Source organism: Anser cygnoides, chromosome 3, assembly GCF_040182565.1.
Source record: "Anser cygnoides isolate HZ-2024a breed goose chromosome 3, Taihu_goose_T2T_genome, whole genome shotgun sequence".
Taxonomy (NCBI): Eukaryota; Metazoa; Chordata; class Aves; order Anseriformes; family Anatidae; genus Anser; species Anser cygnoides.
The window spans coordinates 19,312,503-19,337,051 of record NC_089875.1 but is presented as its reverse complement, the minus strand read 5'-3'; the positions used below and the strand labels follow the sequence as shown (position 1 = coordinate 19,337,051).

Here is a 24,549-nt window from a genome sequence, read left to right as displayed (position 1 = left end):
ACATGGATGTGGAAATACAAGGACTGCACCCTCTGTGCTGCTCCTGTGAGCAGGGCCAGTAAGTGATCTCAGGATGGACATCAGCCCTCAGAAATCCTCATCTTCAGAGATCCCAAGACACAGAAGCAAATGAAAGCATAGATAAGAAAATTAATTGCATAAAAATAAGGTGTTTTTTTTTTAGTCCATCTCTTGCCTGAGAATGAATTCTGCCCCTTGCTAGCATTGGTTCTGACAAATACACATCTTCTCTTGACTTGTAAGATTAAGAGCTTCCAGGGAAAATCATCCAGGGGGCATAAATATTGAGAATAAGTAAATTTGGCATCCAAGCCTTTCTAAGTGCTTTTACAGGCAGAGGAAATGAACAGCATGACAATGTGGCAAGCTGCAACAAAGCACAGAGCAAAGGAGGAGTTCATTTATGACTGATCAGATCTAAGCACTGAAAGTGTTTGCCGGTGTCACCATCGCTAGATTTAAAACCTGTTCCACAGTGAAGACTGCTGACCAAGGTCAGATAGCACCAGAGGCCCTCAGATTCATGACCACCATAAGCAAACTGCCACTTCTTGGTGCACAAAGATGTGGGGCTGTTAGAGCAAGTTCAGAGGAGGGCTACAAAGATGATCAGAGGGCTGGAGCAACTCTCCTGTGAAGACAGGCTGAGAGAGCTGGGGATGTTCAGCCTGGAGAAAAGAAGGCTCTGGGGAGACCTCACTGCGACCTTTCAGTACTTAAAGAGATCTTTTAAAAAAGATGGAGAAGCACTCTTTACTCGGGTAGATAATGATAGGACAAGGGGGAATAGTCTTAAACTAAAAGAGGATAGATTTAGACTAGACATTAGGAGGAAATTCTTCACTGTAAGGGTGGTGAGGCACTGGCACAGGTTGCCCAGAGAAGCTGTGGATGCCCCATCCCTGGAGGTGTTCAAGGCCAGGCTGGATGGGGCTCTGGCCAACCTGATGCCACCTGGGGGGCATACCTGCCTATGGCAGGGGGTTGGAGTTAGACGATCTTTAAGGTCCCTTCCAACCCAAGCCATTCTATGATTTTATGGTGCTATGATATTCACAGGCTTTCCTATGAATAAGCGAGAGTCTTACCTACAGGCAGAATCAAACTGCATGCACCCCTCCTTGTGTACCCTTTGGGGGCATTTTTGGCCAGGGACATGCCTGTTCCTGTAACTGTGATGAGTGTTTTAACGATGAGCAGTGGGACTTGCAGACCTAACTGCAGGAATCTGGATGCACCCCTAGGTTGGGACAGGGAAGGAGCAGGGCTGCAGGGAACTGGCTGAGCAGCTACAGGGTGCTGCCAGCGCAGCCAGGCTCCGTCTCTGTGCCCTGATCAGCCCACCAGTGCCAGTACCATCCACATGCGAGGGGGCCCATGAAATAAATAACTGTGCATGTGTGCGCCTGGGTTTCTCTTGGCACGTCCTATGGGTGTCCCTGCAGAGATGTGGTGTTATTCTTTCCAAACTGGCTCTCTCTCTCACCAGGGGAGAGAAACTGTTTCGATTTAAGGACAAGCAGTGAGGTGACATGGGGCAAATGGTATGCACATCAGCGGACAAAACACGTTTCCCCCGTGACACTGGCACTTGCTGGCATGAGTTAAAGCAAAGTAACCACCACACTGGGGGAGGCAGTCCCCCTAAGCCAGTAGCCCCATGCTGGTAAAGGCAGCGTGCAGAGCTGAGCTAAAACCATGTGAGGGTCTGGGTTAACCCTGCAGTCCCTTCCACGGAGATGTGGAGAGTTGTGAGGTCAGCAGCAGCCACCCCAACACTGCAGCACCCCTGCTCTTCCGCGACACTCTCAGGCACGAAGATACAAGCTGCAGGTGCCTGAGGAGCTACAGCCTGCTCCAGAGTCATGGCCCAGTTTTTCAGGGTTCAAGGTGCAGAGCACTTTTGCACAGAAGATACGAGACACCAGGGTCTCAGACACGTCTGTGCTGACCTCACATGCACGAGTCCCACACCGGGGTGCACGCCTCCACTGTGCACACATGGAGGAGGCATGAATGCACCCAGCTATATAACGTGAGGCTGTTGGTGTCCATTTATTGTAACGTTTTGTCCTCGGGACTGCAACTCATCTCACCTATTTTTAGACACGTTCAGTGCAGATGACTGCATCAGTGCAAGCTAACTGCTTTTAGTCAGGGCATTGCTCAGCCACGGCTCCCCTCGTGCTGTGCCGGCCGGTCACACCAGCTGCGCTCTGCAGGGGCCTATTTCTCCCCACTAATGTCACAGCAAGATTGGCTCACACCTAGCTGTTTCTCACAAACCCCGCTACAGACGTCATTGAGAGCTTTTAAAATCCCCCTTTCACCAGCACTTCCACAACATGTTTTCCCACTACCTGCGTCTTTTCATATTACTTTTCCCTTCCGTTTCCTCCTTTCCCACCCCCTGACCATCTTCCTCACACAGCTCTCCCCGACCTCCCCCTTCTCCCCCCACCACATGCCGCTCCGCCTGCCCACAAGCCCAGTCCCTGCTGGGACTCCGCATGTGGCCAGAGCTCTGCCCGCACCCTTAGGGTGTCCTCCCACATCCCCTCATCCCAACCTCCCCTGCACCCGCCTGCCACCGTGCCCCCACAGCCGTGCGGGGCTAGGCCCCGCGCCCCCCGCCGCAGGCTGCCCTGCTGCCGGCCCCACGCAGGCTCACCCCACGCAGCCGCACGCCGCCATCCCGGCTCTGCCCGGCCTCCTCTGGATGCCGGTGTGCTCTGTGCGGCAGGGGAGCCAAGCCACAGGCACGTCTGTGATTTACACGTGGCTAAAGCAGATTCCCAGATGGCTTCACAGCTTCCCCTGTATTCTCTTTAGTCTTCCTGGCCTCGGTGGTCATTTCCCTTTTCTACCTGCCTTTTCCCTTCCTGTCCGCCTTATCTCTTTCTTCTGACCCTGCACTCCCACGCCGCACCGCTCCCTCCCTGCAGCCACCCTGTGCAGCTTGCCACGGGCGCCCCTGCGGCCCCTCGTGCCCCGTGCACTCACGGCATCACCTCTGCTTTGCAGCTTGAGCCGGCCTTCACCCACCCGCAGCGCGAGTGTCACAGGCAGAGGACGGCTAAAAAGTCAGTCGGTGAAAAGCTGGGGAGTATCTGCAGCTAAACTTGACAAAATCCTGGAAAAATAAGGTCAGGAAAGAATCGTGCTCTATTTCCAGATGGAGCATGTGACAGGACTGAAAACTCTTTGTATGCCTCTGTGAGAAAGACGAATGGAAAAAAGGCTGAAGGAAATGGTGACATGATGAGACAGCAGAGAGGCAAACAGCATACGGGAGTAAGGGTGGGAAAGATAAAAAGGGAAAAAGGAAACAGGAAAAAACAGGTAGATTCTTAGATGTACTTCACATGCTTTTATAAAAGTTGCACTTCCTTTGAATTATCTGTGCCGGAGATATTTTCAGCCCATCTCCGCTTCCCTTGAAAGATTAATTTGGCATGCATTCAATTCTCAGATGAGCTTGCAAAACATGAAAGAAGCTGCAAGTGTCACTAAAATGTAGGACCAGACTCAGTTCTGAGATCAAGAACCGGGCATCTTCCTCTGAGAGCAAAATGGTGCCTCTTGTCCCCTCCCTCCCTCCTCACATAGCCCCAACTCCCCACGCCCAACTCCCAGTGACAGCAAGTTTATTTCTCTTCTAAATGGCATGGAAGGTGTTGAAAAAATATGTAGGATTCTGATCACATCGAGAGATGAACTCATCTGGCACCTGATCCAAGGACACCAAGGGAAAGACTTATGCTTCACCCCTGGGTGCATATCGTGTATATATCATCAAAAACAAATGCTTTGTTTGCTTACAGATGTGGTAGTGGCAAATGTAAGTCCCCTTGGCATGAGCAACAGTCCTGATCTAGGAAGAGAAACTGCAGTAATTTCAAAATCGTTGGCTGTACTTTCACAAAATGTACTCATACCATTTTTTCCATTGATCTGACGACTCTGGTTACTCACACAGCTCCTCAGACTACTTCCTGTTCTGCTGGAGAGCTGAACAAGCCGCGTTAAGAAACAGAAAAAAAAAAAAAGTATCTAAATTTATTTTGAGGTCATCTGAAATAGCTCTGGTGGATGGTTCCTGGTTTTGCTCCAAAATGTATTTATAACTTTACTCCCATCGGAGGGTATGGCAATCTGGACCTGTCCTCTTCCTTGAGATGCCAACACAGTTTTATGTGTGCTGGGCTCCTACAACACTGATACGTTCCTCAGCTCTGGGCACAAAAAGACCTGCTTAGGGAAGATGGAAAACTTAATCTTTGTGGTACATTTTGCTGCTGCTCTGTCTGTGCTGTTTTCCGAAGGATCCCAAATCATACTAGTTAGCCGTGAGGGGGATTTTGCAACGCGGGCAGCTCTCCATGGTTTTACATAAACAGTGCATTAGCCTTGCCCATCTGTTTCATGTAATTCTTACTGAAATTTATTCCTGGTGTAAGCCCACCAGACTCAGTAGAGCTATGATAGAGTCGATTTGGCCCAATCTCGTTCCTGTCTTCAAATTTAAAAGAAGCAATGCTCTATATTGTCAGCTATTCTCAATAAAAAAGAGAGAGAAACATAGTTCAGGGAGTCAGTAAGCTTTGTTTGAAGCCCTGGTTCCTGCAGTAGCAAAGGAAGACAGCAAAGGACCAGCAGACAGCAGCAAATAAACACTTTGCAGTGAGATCAGCTGGAGTTGCTCCTGCAAAATCAACCACCAAGCCTACACCTGGAGTCTCCCTTGCTGTTCCAAAAAAAAAAAAAAGGCAGGATTTTTTCAAGATTAGTGGTTAAATCTTTGTCTTTCCATTATCCAATATGAAAATTAATATATCTTGGGGGTTTAAAGGGTTTAGCAGGTATTTTCAAAGTATTTTGTCTTTGGAAAAAAGACAAAAATTATTCCAAAAAACTATAATGTTAGCTGTGTTGCTTTACAGATGTTAAGTGCCATCACATCACTTTGTTAGTGTTCCCTGGGCCAAGGCTTGTTTCTCAAATCCCCACTCTGTTCAATAAACACTGACACCAAGTAAAAACATTCAGTATGTGTGTTGCAATGTGTGTTATTTTACAGCTGGCCATGCTGTTGAAACTGACTTGCAGTGTAATTCCCAAGCAAGTAACTTAATCGCACAGTATATAGAAAATGTTGCTGTTATGCAAGCCTATGTTTTCTGACAATAGCCAGTAAGGCTCCTTTCCACATTTAATCTTAGATACTAGAAATATTCTAATTCTGTTTATTAGGCCAACAGTAAATTTATCTAGTTTTCCAGAAACAGCTGCTTTCCAGAAGAACATGTTCATGTTGTTTACAATCTTTAAAAGTGCCCTTGTGGTGTAATGTCACTGAAGTTAACCCTGCTGATGGGGCACCTAAAAAAAGTGAGCCCATCAGCTGGAAGTGGGATACAGCCAGCACTGATGCCTTTGCTTTGGGGATTATTCCCTTTAAACATATACCAGCTCAAAAGATGAACTAAAAAGAATATATTTGCCTCGTTTCCCTTGGGGAAATGAAGTTACATACCTATCATCTGGAAAAAAAAAATACTGCGGTGTCTTAATTTAAGAGGAGACCTGGAGAACGTGTCAGTGTATGTGATGAGAGGAGGTTAAAATCCAAACACCCTCAGTGCTGCTAGAGAACAGAGAACTTGGCATCGTTTCAGGACCTTTGCACCATTCAATTACAAGGAAGTTTAGGAAGGATGGTTAAACAACCTTCCTCAGCCTTTTCTGACCACTGTCTGAGCCTAATATTTCTTATTAAAACATCTGTACAGTCTTCAGTAGATCACTGTCTAAATGCAATCGTTTAGTTGAAAAATTGAGATTTTTGCTAAAATCTCATAATCTGCACAGAAGTTCTGGCCAGCAGGCTCTGCACTGTTTCCCATTTTAAGATTAACATAGTCAGAGCTGCTCTCCCATCTCCTGGCAGCTGATTTTGTCAAGATCTCCGAATCTCCATTATCAGTAGAGAAAAAGTGCTTAGCTGTCAAATTTTATTTTACATAAAATTTGAGAGGGAAGAATCGTGGGTCTCCGATGTGCAGTTTGTATTGCCCTTGTTCTCCAGTCACCACTTTTCCCTTGTCTATGCTCTCACCTCCCATTTTTGCCTTGGAGATGATTCTTAATTTCCATGGAGATGTAAGAGCCAAATGCCACCTGCTGTCCTGGGCCCGTGACACACGTCCAAGCAGGAAGTCAGATTTTGCTTTACTCGAGTGTGGGCTTTTTGTTTCAGCTGGGGCAGGGAGGAGAGCTGGCTTTCTCAGTGTGTTATGGTAAAGCAGAATAAATTAAATGCTCTTCTGGCCTTTCTTTCCATTCACCAGATTTCTCAACTGAGGGAAGAAGCTATCCCAATAGTGCATTTGCCCACCCTTGCAGCCTTACCGTGAGCCCTGCCTTGTTTTTGCAGCCCCCAGCTCTTGCAGTCAGGTGGCTGAGACTTTGAACTTTCATTTTCAAAAAGAAAGCACATTTATAACCTTCTAGCTAAGGGAGATATGACTGTAAAATCAACCCAAGTGTAAGTAAAGGCACAGAAATCAGAAAAACAAACACAGCACTTGCCCCTGCCCACCCCACCAAAATAAATAAATAAATAAATAAGTAAATAAATAAATAAATTGGTGGTTTTCAAGGCAATCCTCATTATTTTGAGAAGATCCATCCTTCAGTAACAACAAACTACAGCAGGACAGGAAAAAAGCTTACAAATCTTCCCACTGCAGGTAAAACACGGGATTTTCCCAAGAACGGAAAAGCTATTTCCTACAGCTCCTGACCAAGAGAAGCTGCTGCTAAAAGGTTTGCTGTCCTGCACCACAGCATCTGTTTTGCACCCAAACCCTCCCAATACATGGAAGTAAAGGGGTCAGAAGACAGTCACGGTAATTCCCAGCAAAAGGCAGCTCCAATCCAGACACCAAGTGATTGATCCCTGCAGAGGAAACAGCACGAAATGTCCCAACAACACAGAAAAGCAGCAAGGGACAGAAAACTCGGTGATGGCTCAATATAGAAAATGTGCCCATTCCTTCCCTTCTGGCTGCAGCAAGGCATCTGCTAGCTGTTTGTTTGCTTCCCATTAATAAATCAGTTGAATGAGCCCAGTGTGACTGTCAGAGGAGTGAAAGTCTGCCATTCAGCTGTGTGTAAACTCCGGCTTTTCTGAAGATTTCTAGATCAGATTTCAGGGCCTCATGCGTTTGGGTAATTTTTCTAACTGAGGTTCCACATTACGTCTTCCGGAGAAGCTGCCAGTTATCTACAAAAGCTACAGCTCTTAATCATTTGATACCACAGGTTTCAGGTTGAATCACAGCAAAGTGTGGTTGACCTCAGATTATAGTGAAGTCCTCGCTCCATGGCATTGCACTTAAGGATTGGCGAGCACAAGAGCTGGAGGGAGCATGGCTTTCTTTACATCAGAGCTCAGCCAAAAACCTGGGGGAGAGGAGATGCTCAGGTCAGGCTGCACACAAATTAAATTGTGGGGCTGCGGAAAGAAAACTCTGAAATTTCTCATCTGGAGCCATTTGGTTTCATTTTGGGTTATGTAATTTCTAATAACCCTTTCTCTTTTCCTTTCTGAATGCGTTTTGATGCCGAGGTCAACTTTTAAGTGAAAAATGCCATTTTGAATCAAATCTACATTTCAAATGCTTGCAAAACATAAACAAACCATTCCCAAAATGAAACATTTCATTCTGAAAGTGTCAGAATGACACACGTCGCTATTTTTAACATCCCACCCTCTTCCCCCACCTCTGTATTTTATTTCATTTTTTTTCTAGACCAGAAGTATTCAGGAAATGTGTTTGAATTTGTGAATCATTTTGACTCCCCCTCCCCCTTGACATTCACTGGAAAATTTACTCTTTGCCAAAATAACTGTTCTGCCAGCTCCAGCCAGCTCCTACGATCTCCTGTCCTGCTGGAGTTTTTCTGGACAGGACTGGTGGTCAAGATGTCTTAGGGAGGCACTACAGATGCTCCTGGGGTACAAGCAGAGCTGGAGGGCAAATCACAGCGTCTCTCCAGGCAGCTACAGGTTCTGTGCCATAAAGCAGCCCTGTCCCCCATGGCGATGCCTGAAAAAGCCCCGAGTCACCCTCTCCGGAGACCAAACGGGGAGTCAGCCTCTGAGAGAAGCCACCACACAGACGGAGTTCCTCAATGAGGCTGGGCTGGCTTCCGGATAGTGGGGGAGAGCGCAGAGTTTTGGTTCTCTTGGAAAAATTTTAAACTCAACACCAGGCCTCTGAGGGCGGATGGGGTGTGCCAGGGCTTGGAGATGCTTCCATGCAAGTTCACGGAAATTTAGGCTTCGAGGTAAGGGTGACTGCACTGTGGCTCGCAAGGCAATACAGACGCTTGATTTTTCACAGCCTAGTGATTTGCAGGACAATTTATGCCTTTGCAATGCGAGTGTAAATATTACTGCTCTCATTTGTGAGTGTTTCGCTCCTACCCTGAAACTTCTAGCAAGTGGAAAATTTGGATCGCTCTCTCTCTTATTCCTCACATCCAACCTATCTGCAAGCCTCCCAGCTTTTTCAGGATAATATCCCTGACAGAGCCTTTCCAACTTACACACCCAAGTAAAATTCACCTCCAGGGCTCATCATCTCAGCTCTGAATTTCACATCTCAATATAGCCCTGCAGACTTGCTCTGCAAAGATCCATCAAACCCATGGCTGAAAGATGGCTTTCTGAACCTGTCATCTGGCCCTTCTGCAGCTCTCTCCACCTTGACTCCTTCCCCCTAGGTGCATCAAGTCTCGGTTACTTGGCTTTTCTTTCCAAATGTGGTTTAATCTATTCCCATCACTAATTTCAGTGCTGAAAGGTCAACTCCTGCGTACACTTAAGCATGAGATCAGCCTATACTCAACAGGCACCTCTGTGTGTTCCCCCCTTCTGGGAAGAGTTCCCATCCACGAGAACAAACCTGGGATGTGGAAGAGTTTTTAGGCTGGCCAAAAGCGCCAAGACCCAGTACCAGAGCTGGTCTGGCTGTAAAATACAGGAATGGCCAAAACCAGCACAGGTGGCACTGTGCTACCTCTGCATTGCCTTCATCACTGGCCTGTCCCCCGATCAATGTCACGGACACTTCTGATGAGCCAGACTCCCACGCTGCCTCCCTCAGCTCAGAAAAGCCATTCCAGCACCAGAGAGAAACACGAGAAAACAGAGACCCGAGGAGAGAGGCCAAACCTTTTCTCCTCAAATGAGATGTAGATGAAGGGATGCTAGCAGTGAAGGAGCAGAGCTATAGCCATTTGTTTCAACCTCCTGTGCAAGGAGGCTTCCACAAGAGCCAGATGATATTAGCTGCACGCTTCTCTGAGAGAGGGTCTGGCTCAGGTTGGAGCTGGTTTTCCACTCCTTTATCTTGAATGTATGAGCTTTAAGCAGACTTTTTTTTTTAGTGGTGGCACATCTAGGTCAAAAACTGTGAAATACGGTTTTTGTGAAGGTGGCAATGTGACACCTGACAGGTAATTCTGTGGGCTTTGCAAAAAGAATAGATCAAGGTTAGATCTCACTCTGTTGAAAGTATGGAAGGAAAATGCAGGATTTGTCAAGCAGAAAGAGATAAACCGGACTGGGAACATTGTATATACAAATTCCTAGGAGAACATTAAAACAATGGAGCTGGGAGAGCACACTTGTCAGGGTTTCTTTTTCAAACAATTGGTTTCACATACACTGCCTTTTAAAATATAACAGTAATTCAGGTGGATAGAGACAAGATACAGTTCCAAGATCTCATTCCTTTGTTTCCCATATGGACACCCTCATCTCTACCCCAGTAAGACATTCCTATCATGAAAGTGCAGGATGAAGGGCTCTCAGCTCTAAGTAAATAAGGCTGTGAAGAGACAAAAACTAAAAAACTTTTTTTTTTTTTGAGGCTGCTTGGCAATTACATTTCTGAGTTCAAAGCTTATCTACTAGTGGCAGCTGAGACTACCCTACGCAGCAGGAATGGGCAAAGGGGAGAGGCTGCAAGGGGTGCAGCTGTGTGCTGGGAAAGGACTCGGAGGCCAGTGCAGTGCTGGCAGCTGTGAGAAGCACCAGCACCTCTGCCTGCCCCCAGTACCAGTAGCCACTACCTGGGCAGCATGCACTTGCTGCTGTCCCACACTCCCATCTGCAACAGCTCCCAGAGGTGGAAATACTACCCTGGCTCCCTCACGGTCACTTTGTCTGAGTACTGAGGACAGCAGAAGGTACGAGGCGATGCTGAATGAGCCCCAGTGGAGTTAAGCTGATGCTATACATGGATTGAAAAAAAATGTTTCAACCTATGGGGCCTTATTCAGGCTCATCTCTAATTATATCCTAGGATCAGGCTTTGAAACCAGTTCTGTAGTCCTCAGTAAGGGTAACTTTGCAGTTGTTATTTGAGTTCCTTGCCAATCTGTTGTTGGATTTTCCATTTGACATTATTAAGGGATTAAGTTGTTTGTCTCATCATTTTTATCTGTCCTGCCGAATTTCCTACAAACAGACTTTAGCCAGCCCAGAGCAGATAGAAAGTGGAAAGAAAAAAAAAACAATCAAACAAACAACAACACAAAAACTACAACCCACTTTCAAGATACAATCTTGGTTCAGGATTTGTTCTTATTGTTTAAATTTATTACTTTGGATATATAAACTTTGCTGACTCCTTAAATCTGGAATGTATTAAAGAAAGCATTAGGTGTTACAACACGTTATTGTATTATAATGTCCTGATTCAGCTACAGCTGTGGAAGAAATATATAACAGGAGATCCTGCAGAGTTATACATTTTCGACTAAGATCATCAGTTGACATAGAGAAGATAAAAACAAATGTAGCTGAGCCTGGAAAGAATGTTGCTATAATTGGACAAACGTTTAATGTGAGTAGCCTAGGGGTGCAATAACTTTGCCTGAAACTTAACAAAACCCACCCATATAAAACATACCCAGGGAGATTGCAGATCGGACTTTGACCTGCAGTCAGCCAAAAAAGCAAACCTGACTTTTCCTCCCTTCCTACAGATGCAGGTTTGAATGGTCCCTGCAGTGTGTTAAATAGATATTGCCCATAACAGCACACATAACACACACAGGCGTCCTGGACTACTGTATTTAAGTACCAGCTTACTAAAAATGCTTTGAAAACAGGTAGCTCAATGGGATAAAAGCTATTCTTCCCCCTCCCCACAACACCTTGTCAAAGGATGGCGGCAACAAACGAGGCCTAGGAGCGAGCCGAAGACGAGGCACTGCTCCTGCCCTTTTAGCGAGCAGTGGGAATGGAGACCAGCGAGGAACAAGAAAAAAACATTCAGCCTTAAATACAGTTTCCAAAAAATCACCCTTCAGATTTCTGTTTATAAGGCTCCTGTCCCCAAAGGCTGTGTGCACCAGTGGACAGAGCCCGTGTGGGGCCTGCTTCTCTGCTTCGTGAGTTCAGTTTCACGTTGGACTCGGTGCAAGATGTAACTGGATACATGAAGGGGAGAGCAAGGGGAAAAGTGATAACGGACCGCATCTGCAGCACGCTCCTGCTGGCTTCAGCGGAGCTACAACAGCTTTTATCAGCTTTTTATCTGACCCTAACAAAAGGAGCGAATTGTTTAGCAAAGGAAGAGGGTTCTTTGATTCTATCTTGCTGCAGATGAATTGCCCAAGCAAGGGCAAAGGGACAGGAAGCGAAGGGGGAGGAGGGGTGATGCTGAAGGTAGGTGCTGCCGTTGTTGAGCTCTCTGCTAAACTCCACTCTGTGCCACATTTCTGCCTTCTCCCTGGCATTACAATCCTACCGAGAAGTTGTGCCGAGTGTTCCTGGCATTGGTCTTCATTCCAGCAACGCCCAAAGCATTCAGGCTGAAAGGAGTTTTGTAACAATAAAGACTGCAGGATAACTGCAACACACCCCCTCTGCTTCGCAGTCTGCAAGTCCTATCTTCCAAAACGCCAGGTACAAGAGTCAAAGCCAAGGATGAAAACCCAGAAGCCACCAACGAAACCCTTATCAATTCAATGAGGCCCACGCCACAGGAACTACAGGTGCTGTCCTCTCTGCAAACCAAATGCACAAAGCAAACAGTGAAGAGCATCTGATTCTGCACTTTGAACCAAACTTCATTAAAATGTCTGTCAGCATGGCACTTCAGAGCCCATGTAGGTCTCTCCGGGGGAGGACGGATGCTTTACTATTACTTAAGAACCGCAACAGTGCTAAATGCTAATGCAGTTCCTGTTGTGTACTGCTGATCAGATAATGCACTGTACTACAAGTCGTTTGAAGTGCTAAGCACTTACTGTTTTACCCCCTAGCTCTCCTCCCCAAAGCAATCGCTGTGTTTTGGCTAACAATGTATCACAGATCTGAAGGGAAGAATTGAAATCCTTCCGCCAGGTTGTGTCCTTTTACACTACATTAATGAAAAAAAATGTTCTTTCCTATTAAATAAATAAACAAACAAACAACTTTTCTTCTCATAGCTGAAATGTATGATAACATTGAAATAAATATTATAAGGAAGGATAAAGGCTAATATGGGTCTTAGCAGCCTGCAGCTGCTTCAGACTTTAATACTGCTGCTCAATGACAAACTACAGGCCGGAAAATTCCTTCTGCAGTCACCACAACCCACAGCTGACTGTGGTAGAAAGGGTCTCCCTCCACAGGCACAAAGCTGCAACAGAAGCTCTCCAGTGCTGAACTCCCACCACGGCTGGGAAAGAAGAAGCTGCGATCTGCATCTCTTAAAAGCACCCACCAAACCTGAGTGCGGACTGAAACTTGCAGCTGGAGACCCTGAGGTTATAAACATACCCACACCAACTTGTGCTGCTGGGCGATCATCCCTGTTACAGAGCAAATCACACATTTTGCTGCCTAAACACCGACTGAGGAGCCAAATCACAGGCACTTTCATTTGAGGCTGATAGACCTCAGACTGAAGCGGGTTTCTGATGTACTTGCAACTATTGTGCGGGTTATGCATGAGGTGGATTTTTACGTGTATGAATACGAATGAAATTCTGACAAATGTTATAAAACACATTTACGTGTATTTTAGGAACAAATTCCTGTCTTAAGCACACTCCTTGGCTAATCCTAAAGATACCATCAGAGTGAATAGAAAAGAAAGGTACCATAGGAGGGGATTTATCCCGAGGAGATACCCAACGTGGCTGAACATGATGAATTCTGTCAAAGGGCCACTGCAAGTGACCCAGCAGGTATTGAAGCACACGTTGCCCTAAAAGTCACATTTGAGGATACAAATTAGGCTGCTAAGTCACTTGGTGATTTGCAAATGTTAACATTCAGTTTTCACCGTCTGCTAAATATTAACTTGTCTTTCTTAGAAAGCTTGGCTGGGCTTCATTGGATGAAAGCAGGTCAAATTTACTGCACAAATTTTCCTACCGGTATAAACAAAAATAATCTCTAACAATTACAGAAGACTAATCTTAGCTGAAGCGACATTTAACATCATACATAGATGTCATTATTCCTCTAGTGAGTTAGAACAGATTTACATGTAAAGAAAACATTAGCTCAGCGCGGGCTTTCAGTCACTGCTTGGCATGCAAAAGTTCAGTGCTGCACTAATATTTTCTTCTTATGCAAACCCAACACATTATAGAAATCATATGGAAAACATGAGACAGCTGCTGACTATTGTTTTGATTGCTTTTTGTCTTTGCAAGGCTCTAAGAAGTTAAAGACAAAACTGTGAAGTTTTCACTGATCCAGGAACTTCATTCTGTGGACATTCAGCTTAATGCTCTAAGAGGTATTAAGGGGTAACCAGCAAAGCTCCTGACATCTGTGATTCCCATCAGAAGGGGACGAAAGGTGGCTGTTTCCAGAGCTGGAGACCCTAAGAATGATGAACATCATGCTTGTTCTTGTCTCTTTTTTCACCTCAGAAATGTTTTGGACTTTATTCCATTTTTATGAACTCTTTTAGTGTGAAATTGTTTTAAAAACAAAATATGCAAGAGACATCATCTGTGTTAGCAAGTAAGGCATCTGCTATGTGCCATGTCACTCCTGTGCTGTCAATCATGGAGAATGTTAGCAGAAAAGAAACCCTTCCCAATTAGCTTAAAAGTGTTGATGAAAATGGGTCTGAAATAGCACCGCTCATCTCCCACTGGGTTATTGCACCATCTTCACCTAGCCTCTGTGGGTGGGAGCCCATAAAAAAGCTGCTTATCTGCCGAGAAGGCCACATGAGTAGGTAGAAGATAAACTACCAAAGACAGAGCAGTGCTTTGTGAATTCCCAGGAGTGAACAGACTCAGTCTAAGAACAGCCTGAACCTCTGCCCAGCCTGCCAGGCACTGGGTGGTCCTGATCTTGTCCCATGCTGTGCCACCAAGCCTGCTGAATGTGTGGTGCTCTGAGCAAGGAGAAGCAGAGGTGCCCACCTTATTCTCCTCTTTCTCTGAGTCTTCCCAGAGCAGGGCTGAAAGAGGCTCCATCCTTTGGCACTTCACCTGGTGGGCTAAGCATCTTCCCCTGCCAGCCACAACGCCGTGCACACTACTTAAAAGTACACATTACGAGACTAAGAATAACTTCAGAGCAAACAAGCAGGGCCCTAATATGCTAGACATTGTATCGATATTATATTGGTAATACCACTCAAGCTCATCACCTTAGGAGCTTTTAATATAACCATGGCAGGAGGAAGGAGCAAAGTATGTAAACAGAGTGAGCCTAAAGACATATATTCACAGGGCTTGCATGCATCACCATAGCCATGTGTTCATGGTTTCTCTTACACAGAGACTTCCTGATCATAGTCGCAGCTATGAAAGGGAATGAAAGCACATTTAATTTGATGGATTTTTATAGAAACAAGCCAGCAGTGTTGTTGTCAGCTTACACCTTGGAAGATCTGAAAGAGAAATAAGCATGGGTCCCACAGGCCCTTGGCTAATACTAATCCTATCTAAACTTGGCTCTTCAGAAAAATGCTACAGCCATTGTGAGTCAAACAAACAAATCAATAAAAAAATCATCTGTCAGCAGCAGTGCCATGAGCATTTTCCAAACACTCTTGTCATTTTGCACATGGTAATGGAAGTCTCTTATCCTAAGCAAGCTGTTCTGCCTGCTGAAAGGAACAGAGGTTTCACAATGTACCAGGAGTTTCTTGATTACTGTTCAGCATATATCCCTGTGTTTACACAGTGGTGGTGGGAAAACCAGAAAGAGGAACACTGTAGTATCTTCCATTATTTTTCCAGGAGTTTTGTTGTTGTTGTTGTTTCCTATAGTACATACTGGCACAATTTCTGCATTTCTTTTGACTCTTCTTTTGCTTTGTTTCTAGCAGCTGAGGAATTGAAAAATAAGGGGATTTAGGGGATTTGGCTGAGCAAGGATCTGCTGCTCAAACTGAGGTGAAGATTGGAGGCAGTCTGGGCTGCAGCGATCATACCCTTGTTGAGTTTGTGACCTCGAGGAATATGGGCCTGACAAAGAGCAAAGTCAGGACCCTGAACTTTTGAAGAGTCAACTTCCAGCTGTTTAAAGACCTAGTGGATGAGATCCTCTGGAACACTGTCGTTAGGGACAAAGGAGCTGAACAGAGCTGGCAGCTCTTTAAGGATACTTCTCTTAGAGCACAAGACCTCTCCATCCCCATGTGAAAGAAATTAAGCAGGGAAGGCAGCAAACTGGCATTGCTGAGCAAGGGCCTGCTGGGCAAACTGAGGCACAAAAAGGAAATTCACGGGCAGTGAAAGCAGGGACATGTGGCCTGGGAAGAGAACAGCCCTTCCAACCCAAGCCGTTCTATGATTCTATGACTCCCAGGGGATGACTGTGCCCACCTTGCCGAGCGTTCTAGAATCACAGAATATCCCGAGTTGGAAGGGACCCACAGTGATCATCAAGTCCAACTCCTGGGTCTACACAGAACCACCCGAAAACCAAACCCTCATGTCTTAGAGTGTTGTCCAAATGCTTCCTGGACTCTGCCAGGTTTCATGCTGGGACCACTTCCCTGGGAAGCCTGTTCCAGTGCCCAACCACCCTCTCAGTGAAGAACATTTTCCTTATATCCAACCTGAACCTCCCTCATCACAGCTTCATGAAATTCCCTTGGGTCCTATCACGGGTCCCCAGGGAGCAGAGATCAGCGCCTGCCCCTCCACTCCCCTCGTGAGGAAGCTGTAGGCCATGGTGATGTCTCCCCTCAGTCTCCTCTTCTCTAGGCCGAACAAACCAAGCAACTTCAGACGCTCCTCATATGTTTTCCACTCTAGACCCTTCACCATATTTGTAGCCCTCCTTTGGACATACTCTAATAGTTTTATATCTTTCTTAAACTGTGGTACCAAAAACTGCACACAGTGCTCAAGGTGGGACAATCTTGCCCCTCAACCAGCTACCAATGCCGTGCCTGATGTACCCCAAGATGTGGTTGTCCCTGCTGGCTGACAGGGCACACTGCTGGCTCATGTTCAGCTTGCTCTTGACCAAAACCCGCAGACCCCTTTCTTCAGGGCTGCTGTCCAGCCTCTCATTCCCAGTCTACACATATAGCCAGGGTTGCCCCTTCCCAGGCGCACAAACCAGCACTTACTCGGGTTAAATGTCATATTGTTGGTGATTGACAAATCAGCTCTCTGATTTGTCAAGATCTTTCTGCAAGACCTCTCCACCCTTGATGGAGTCAACAGCTCCTCCCAATTTAGTATCATCTACAAACTTAATGAAAACACCTTCTAGTCCTACATCCAAGTCATTCATGAAAACATAGAAAAAAAAAATGGCCCTAAAATGGAGCCCTGCTGAACCCCACTGATGACTGGTCGCCAGCCTGATGTAACCCCATTTACCATAACCCTTTGAGCCCAATCCGTCAGCCAATTGTTCACCATCATATTATGTTTTTATCTAGCTGTATGCTGGACATTTTGTCCAGGATACTGTGAGAAACAGTATTGAAAGCTTTGCTAAAACCCAAAAAGATTCCTGGCTTTCCTTGGTCAGCTAGGTGGGTGACTTTGTTGTAAAGGAAATTAAAGTTTGTTAAGCAGGACCTTCCCCTCATGAACCTGTGTTGGCTAAGACCAATGATCACGTTGTCCTTCAGATGTTTTTCAGTAACTCCTAGAATAATTTTCCCCATAATTTTACTAGGCAATGAATGAGACTGACAAGCCTGTAATTACCAGGGTCTTCTTTCTTGCCTTCTTGAAAATTGGAGTGACTTTTGCCAGCTTCCAGTCAAGCGAGACCTCTCCAGATTCCCAAGACCATTGAAAAACAATTGAGAGAGGTCTCGTGACGACATCAGCCAGCTCTCCGAGTACCCTGGGATGAATCCCATCACGCCCCATTGACTTGTATGCATCAGATTAGATCACTGATGATGACTTACTGTAATAACCATCATTTGAATATATTTTGCTAAAGGAGTACAGTCAGATTCCAAGACTGGGGACAGTTGTCCTGCTGCTAAGTACACCTCGGTCTATCAGCTATCCCTTGGGAAGAGCAAACAGGGTCCCCAGAAGCAGCCAAGCTCACAGATACAAATTTTTCCACTGAAGTTAGTCACAGTCATAGCTAGAATGGGGCTTCTTTTGCGTGTGAAATCCCTTTCTACTAGGCTGCCATCTTAGGCTATTTGTGCCACTTAAGAGTTGGGATGGGGAGCACCCTCTCACTTCCCTGCACATTCAACCTGCACAACCAGGCAAGAGGGAAGAAGCCCTCCCCCAGCACGATACATGCTGTGACAGAGACAGACATCCTTCCAAGAGCTGCTTTGCCTGGCTTGCAGTTAGAGAAACACGTACTTTCCTCAAGCTGCCCAGGTTGCTGTTGCAAGGATTTGCAGCAAGGGCTGCTCTGCAGCATGTCAAACCGTGGTGTCCTCATCCAAACACGCTGCCTGGACAGGCCATCCCTCCCACACAGCCCATGAAGTGTAATCCCTCAAGCATCATCGAAACCTTGCAAGCATCAATAAACAAGCATGGAGCTTCTCCATCACCAGCCCACAGCCCAGGGAAAGCCACAGCTGCAAAAGCTCTTACATGGAGGTTTACTCAGACCTTAAGTAGACTTGCAATTAAACATCAGCAAAACATCACACTGCTCTTATTGTCTGTGTACTTCACAAGTCCTTTATAATCATGGCATAGTCACTATTTTCTAATGCTTTATGGCCACCATGCACCAGAGAATGCACCAGGGACATGCAACGTACTGAATAAAGTGTTTCAACAAACTGGCGTGGAGCCTGTATCAAATTGGGTTATGGGGTCAAAAAAAAGTGGCCACACTACCTCCCTTCCTTTCACTAAGCAACATCATTTTCCCCTGATGACTGTCCAGTTTGTGGACCCCACTGCAAATGCAGTTTCCTACCTGAAGTATAAACAGAGGACAAGTCAGCCGGAGGGATCTGCCTTTTCCCCGGGAACACCAGGAGGAACTACAATAGACAGCCGGACATCCCTAATAGACTGGCTAAGCTAGACGGCATCCAGAAAGGAAGGGCAGAAGCAAGCCTGCTGTTTATCAAATCTATAAACATGCAATAGGAGATGTGCAGTGCAGAACATATTTGCAGTGAGAATGGCTTTCCTGCAGCTCATCGTGACCTCTCCTCTAGGTACAACAGTCCTTCCCTGCACCAGCAGCAAACAGGGCAGACCAGCAGGGCTCTGCCCCTGCCCAGCATTTACCTACTCAGCTCAGAGGAACGATGTTGGTTTCTATTTTCTATTTGGGTCAGAGCAATCATAGACGTGAGTAGGGATTGGGTGAAGAACTCAATGAGAGCAGCCCTACAGAGAAGGACTTGTGGGTTCTGGTGGACAGAAAGCTCGACACCAGCCAGCAGTGTGCGCTTGCAGCCCAGAAGGCCAACTGCATCCTGGGCTGCACCAACAGAGGACTGGGCAGCAAATCGAGGGAGGTGATTGTCCCCCTCTGCTCTGCCCTTGTGAGGCCCCACCTGGAGTTCTGCAACCAGGTCTGGGGCCCCCAGCACAAGAAGGATGTGGATCTGTTAGAGGAGTTCAAGGCCAGGTTGGATGGGGCTTTGGGCAGCCTGATCTAGTGGAAGGTGTCCCTGCCCATGGCAGGGGGGTGGAATTAGATGATCTTTAAGTTCCCATCCAGCCCAAACCATTCTGTGATTCTATGGGCCAAGGTCTCCCGGAAGCACTTATTTTGACAGAAAAGCACAAGTTGTGGAGACAGCTTCTCACACATTCTGTCTCGTTACACAACTCATTTCCAGACAACATGTGTTGTTAAAAGGAAACAGTGAGTTCACAAAAACAAATGAGTGTGCAACCTGAGACTGCTTCGGTAGCTGTGTGTCATTATGGACTTAAGATGTTGCCAACCAGTACACACAGTTGGGTGTTATTTATATGAATCAGCTTTGAATTACTTGGCATTCGCACACAGTCCTGCTGAGAAGTTGACTATAACCTGCCAAAGCCAGTGATCAGCCCTGCACGGGACCTTTGGAGCCCAGCGGAAAGCATCTTTGCAAATTAGCCCAGCCGCTCCTTCTGAGACGACTCCAGCACTGAAATACTGAATCGAATGCACCTCCTCAGACTTCCTGACACATTTTGGACCAGTTCTTCATCGTGTTTAGCTTGTAGAAGTCCTACTGAGCCCAGCAGAGTTACTCAGGTCTTAGACCCGATCTGATCCAGGCCTACTGGTGATACAAACAAGCTCTGCCTGTCCGCTGCCGAGCCACTGGGCTGGCTGAGCTCACTGTAGGCCACAGGAGGCTGCACGGAGTCAGCCCGAGACCCCGGGAGGCTTTCCACAGTAGCATCAGGGATGATTCTGCTCATCGGCGAACTGTTTTCGGCAGAAAACCAGTGAGAACTGGCATAAGTAACATTCATTACTTAGTTCGGAGAATAGAGCAAAGATTACTACAGCTCGTGCACATAAAACCAGCAGCATTTATCAGCAGAGGGATTACAGCAGCTATGAAAGGGAGAGATCTGATTCATCTGTCAAGAGCCCCGAAGTACAAAACTGTCTGCAAACACGGTGAGCCACGGATTCCTAGCTTTGTTAACCATGCTTTTACTCAACTGCTGCTCCATCCTAAGCAGAACTGAGCCTGAGTTCTTGGAAAAGGACAAAGCAAATAGAAAAGCAAATATGTTTATTTCAGTCTGCTGAGTGTTTTATAAACCACAGCATGTCAGTTCTTCATAAGTTTGATACCTCAACTCTGCTTAGGTATTTCTCCGCTCCAGACTTCCTCGTGTAATTGAGCTTAGCAACTGAGTTTCACTATAATGTGTCTACGGAAAGTTAAACACAATGAACCACATCACTGAAAGTTGACGGGCCATTATCAATCGCTTTACAATTCAGGAGGCAGTGGGCTGCCCTGCATTTTTCAGAGTTTTCCAGCATGATCTCAAGCTTCAGCACTGATCTCAAATCAAGGTAATATCTTGCATCCAGAATATGGGAGAGCCCACACTCTGATCAGAGAACCTCATGACAGCTGCCCTGCACTGGGATAAGGCAGTTCAAAGCCTTCCAGATAAACAGCGTGACAGCTCAGAGCAAAGTATGCTCTGTATGGTGCACTCAGACATGGAACGAATTCCCAAAGCGATGCAACAAACCCTGTGAGTGCCTGTCTTTAGAGAATGCCTCAAAGCCCTCTCCTCCACAGAGACCTCTTTGCTTTTGAGGGTAACATGGCACCGATGCTTTATCGCTGTTTTAGCCTCTGCGAGGACTGCACAGCAGGATGAGTGTCACTGCTCTCTCCCACGAGCTCGGCATTTTCAGACTTGCGACAGGGGTAAGTTTCTCATGTGAGAGAAAGCAAGCACCTCCAAGTAAATGCAAAGTTTCTCTGTGGACCTCTGCTGCAACCTCGGACCCCTGCAGTGGCCGTGCCTGGGCTGTGAGGCCATGCCCAGCACGGGGCAACTGCCAACACGTTCCCCACCTCCCCAAAAGTGGTCACTCACCACTCGAGGCTTCTGCTGGTCCAGGGTCTGCAGGAAGGCGGGCGTTTGGTCCAGGGTACGCTCGGGGTCACTGGAGATGTCCTCCTCTGACTCCTCCCAGGATGACGAGAAGCCAGTGGAAGAGGCTGAGGATGATGAGAGCTTCCGGACGGGCAGGTTGCTGGGGGGCACGGCACCTGCCTCCTCCTCCGGGCCCCCCAGGTCCGTGATGATGACGGCAGGGATGCTCCCACTGATGGCAGGGCATCGGCCCTCCAGTCCTGTGGGGGCCACTACCATGTCTCCTTGCTGCTGTCCAGGCCCTGATGGCTCCAGAGGGCTGCTACCCTCCGCCTGCCCCACGGCCTGCGCCTCCATCATCACTAGGCCCCCCAAGGACCCTTCAGTGCTCGGCTGCCTCAGCACCTCACCAGCATCGGGGTCCTTGCTCTCCCCATAGGCTCGCAGCCAGGGTCCTGTGCCAAGCCCCACCGCTGGTGCTGTGGGGCTGGCAGGCCGCGGTGAGGATGGCCAGGGCGAGGACGGCCGAGGAGAGGACGGCCCAGGGCTCCATAAGAGGTGGGCAGCAGAGCTGTGCGCCTGGATGTGTGCCTCAAAGAGCCCCACTTTCTGGTTCACTTGGACGTTGTGCAGCTCCCGCTGCAGGCAGCGTGCCACGGGGGAGCCTGGCTGCCCATCTCCGTCCCGGCTGCCCCTCCGTCCCCCAGGGCTGCCCAGCTGCTGCGGGGGCTCCTCAGGCGGTGGCAAGAAGAAAGCAGAGCCAAGGCACGGCGTGCGGGGCGGCACAGCGGCTGGGCTGAAGACAGGGAGTGAGTGGCAGCCGCCGGGTGTCTCCGGGCTCCTGGGCAGGACTTGTCTGGGAGGAGACGGTGTCTTGCTCCCACTGCTTGTCACCTCGCTGTTGCTATTCATCATCACCAAGCTATTGAACGCATAGCAGTACACAGCCATAGTAGTCAGCCAGGGTGCACAGGGAGGCCACCACCACCGCCTCGGCGCTCGGGCTCAGCGGGGCTGCCGGCGGTCTCTCCACACCGGGAGTGGCAGCATCACCAGCAGGCAGAAGGGGAGCTGGGCTGGCCCCGGCACACAGCTCCATAAAATGGAAAGCCTGGGGAGAGAGAGAGAGAGAGAAAAGTGGTGAGAGTGACTCTACTCCCCCCTGAGTTCGCCCTCTAGCTGTGTACACCGCTGGCTAAACCCTTCCCTTCCCGGGTGGCCCCTGCTGCCATGGATCCTGAGGATGCCTGCGTGCATCCCGGTGTGCTGCCTTCAGGAACATGGGCCACACTGGTCACCTGAAGGATATGAGCCAAGGGGAAATCAGTTTGGGGGCTGCTTCCCCTCCTTCCTGCCCTTCCTGACGCTTCCCTAGGCTGTCTGTTGATGAAGCCACAGAACTGGTGTCCAAGAAGATACCGCAGAGTCAGCAGCTAGTCCCACAACAGAATTGGGGAGTTACAGCCAACTAGTGCGAACTTTCGAGGTGGAAAAAAGTTGGAAGCTTCTGAGTATCTCGCCCAAAAGATGTCATTTTCCGAATGAAAGAAAAAACTCCAAAGAGCTCAAATTTGCTACCTTCTGGTTTGTCACCTGTGTCCAACCATGATCCAGTCTCGTGCACGGATTTCCGTTCAGTAACTGCCTGCCCAGTTTTGTACGTTATGGGACCACGTCTCCACTAGCTCCCTACCTGCCCATGTACAACATCTTCACATATGCCCTGTCTAAGCGTGTTTCCCTTGCACACACCTGCCTTCTGGGATGCCGACTGCTGCAACCACCTCCAAGTTACAGCCTGGGTCCCACGTATGCACATGGCTGGCGGTGTTTGCCCTACTGTGAGAGCATGCATGCATGTAAGAGAGGCTCTGCTTTTGTATGCGGCCATCTGTGCCCCTCTGTACTTTTGCGTGCCTTCCTCTGTGTCCGTTTATTCCATGTGCCGCTGGAGCCGCGATCCTCATGCTATGCCAGGGAATGAGGAGCCCATAAAAACGCAGGCTGACTGGGGGTGCGGGCTTGTTTACACACACGTGTGCTAACCCTGGCTGTGGCTGCACACTTCTTTGGAAGTACCTGTGTGTGATGCCGGCACCCCTGCGAGGACCCAGGCAGACAAACGCCGACAGGTCTAGGCGCAGTCCCCAGCGCCTCTGTAACCAAAGGCTCCCCATCGCTCCAGGCACCTCTCCGCGGCTCAGCAGAGCGCAGGCTGTGCAGAACCCCCCTCTCCGCACGGCCCCCCGGCACCGCGAGGCGCTGGGACACATTTGGGGGCCGGGACAGCCCGCCTGAGCCTCCCCCAGCCGGGGGGGGGGGGGAAGCATCCAGCCCCCGGTCCCCTCCACCCCTCCCGTCCCTCCCTCCCTCCCTCCCCACCACCGCCCCGTACCTGCCTGCAGGCTCCGCGCCCGCCTCAGTGCTCGGCGCCCGGCAGCGCCCGCAGGCGCCGGCGGCCGCAAGGCGCTGCTGGAGCCATCCCCGCGGGCACGGGGCGCGGGGCGCGGCCGGGAGCCTCGCTGTGCCCGCGGCTCCGCTCGGCTCTGCGGGGAGCTGGGGGAAGGGAAGGGAAAGGGAGGGAAGGGGGAGGCCGCCGGGCTCCCCGCTCCGCCGGCTCCCGAGGCTCCGCGCCCCGGCCAGGTCCGCGGGGCGGCCGCGGAGCCCGCTCCCGGTTGCGGCTTTGGAAACGCGGAGAGAGGAGGAGGAGGAAAAGGGAGAGGAGCCGAGAGAAGGAGGAGAGCAGAGAGGGAGGGGGTAGGAAAGCAGGAAGGAAGTTGTGAGCCTGTCTGGGGTTGAACTCAGCGGAACAAGTTTCTTTTTTTTTTTTTTTTTTTTTTTTCTCTCTCTCTCTTTGCCGCTTGGCAGGACCGCTGGAGGGAAACACTGAAAAAAAAAAAAGTTTCCATTGTTAACTAAGAAAAAAAAAAAACACGTTTCGGCCTCTGTGGGTTAAAGATACACGATCCATTTTCCACCCCTAGCCCCAGAGCACGATGTCTGTCTCGGTGCATGTCTCTGCACCCCGAGCCCTGCGTGAGGCCTGGCCCCATGGCCCAGGGGTCCCCACAACCACCGCCAGCAAGGCAGATGGGGGCACAAAGCAGACAGGAATCCTCACGTGTTTCGCCTTCCAGCCACCCTACTGGCCTTGGTATCCGGCCCCTGTGTACAATGTTTGAGGCAAAGGCTGGTCCCTACGCCCATAGGAACAAAGGCCTGGGGGTCCCTGATGTCCCCCTGCACCCAGCTTGAAGGCAGAGACTAACCCAGCCGCTTCACCCCGCATCCTCCTTCCTCCAGACACAACGGCTTGGCCCCGGTGCTTCTCAGCACGCTGCTCCTTGACATCAGCCAAAGGTGGCACAAAGTCCTCCCTGCCAGGCTGGGTGGCTTTGGGCAAGCATGTCCCGTGGGGGCAGGTGGCTCCCAGATACCAAACTCCAGGCATGTGAAGACATCACGGGCACATCCGCTCACTGTGGCTCTGCCCCA

At 48.6% G+C, this 24,549-nt stretch overlaps 1 protein-coding gene across 2 annotated transcripts in view; it reads right to left on the bottom strand.

Moving 5' to 3' along the window:
* Positions 1-23,829, bottom strand: part of ITPKB (inositol-trisphosphate 3-kinase B) — a 60,102-nt gene extending 36,273 nt beyond the window's left edge. Inside the window, exons 1-2 of one of the 2 annotated variants that reach the window (XM_048057508.2) lie at positions 23,450-23,829; positions 21,055-22,165 (exon numbers count right to left, since the gene is read on the bottom strand). In XM_048057508.2, the coding sequence (XP_047913465.2) occupies positions 21,055-22,005 (951 nt within the window). In that variant the 5' untranslated portion in view covers positions 22,006-22,165; positions 23,450-23,829. The remainder of the gene's footprint in view (positions 1-21,054; positions 22,166-23,449) is intronic. The other variant, XM_066993626.1, reaches the window with a different exon arrangement.
* Positions 23,830-24,549: the final 720 nt, after the last annotated feature.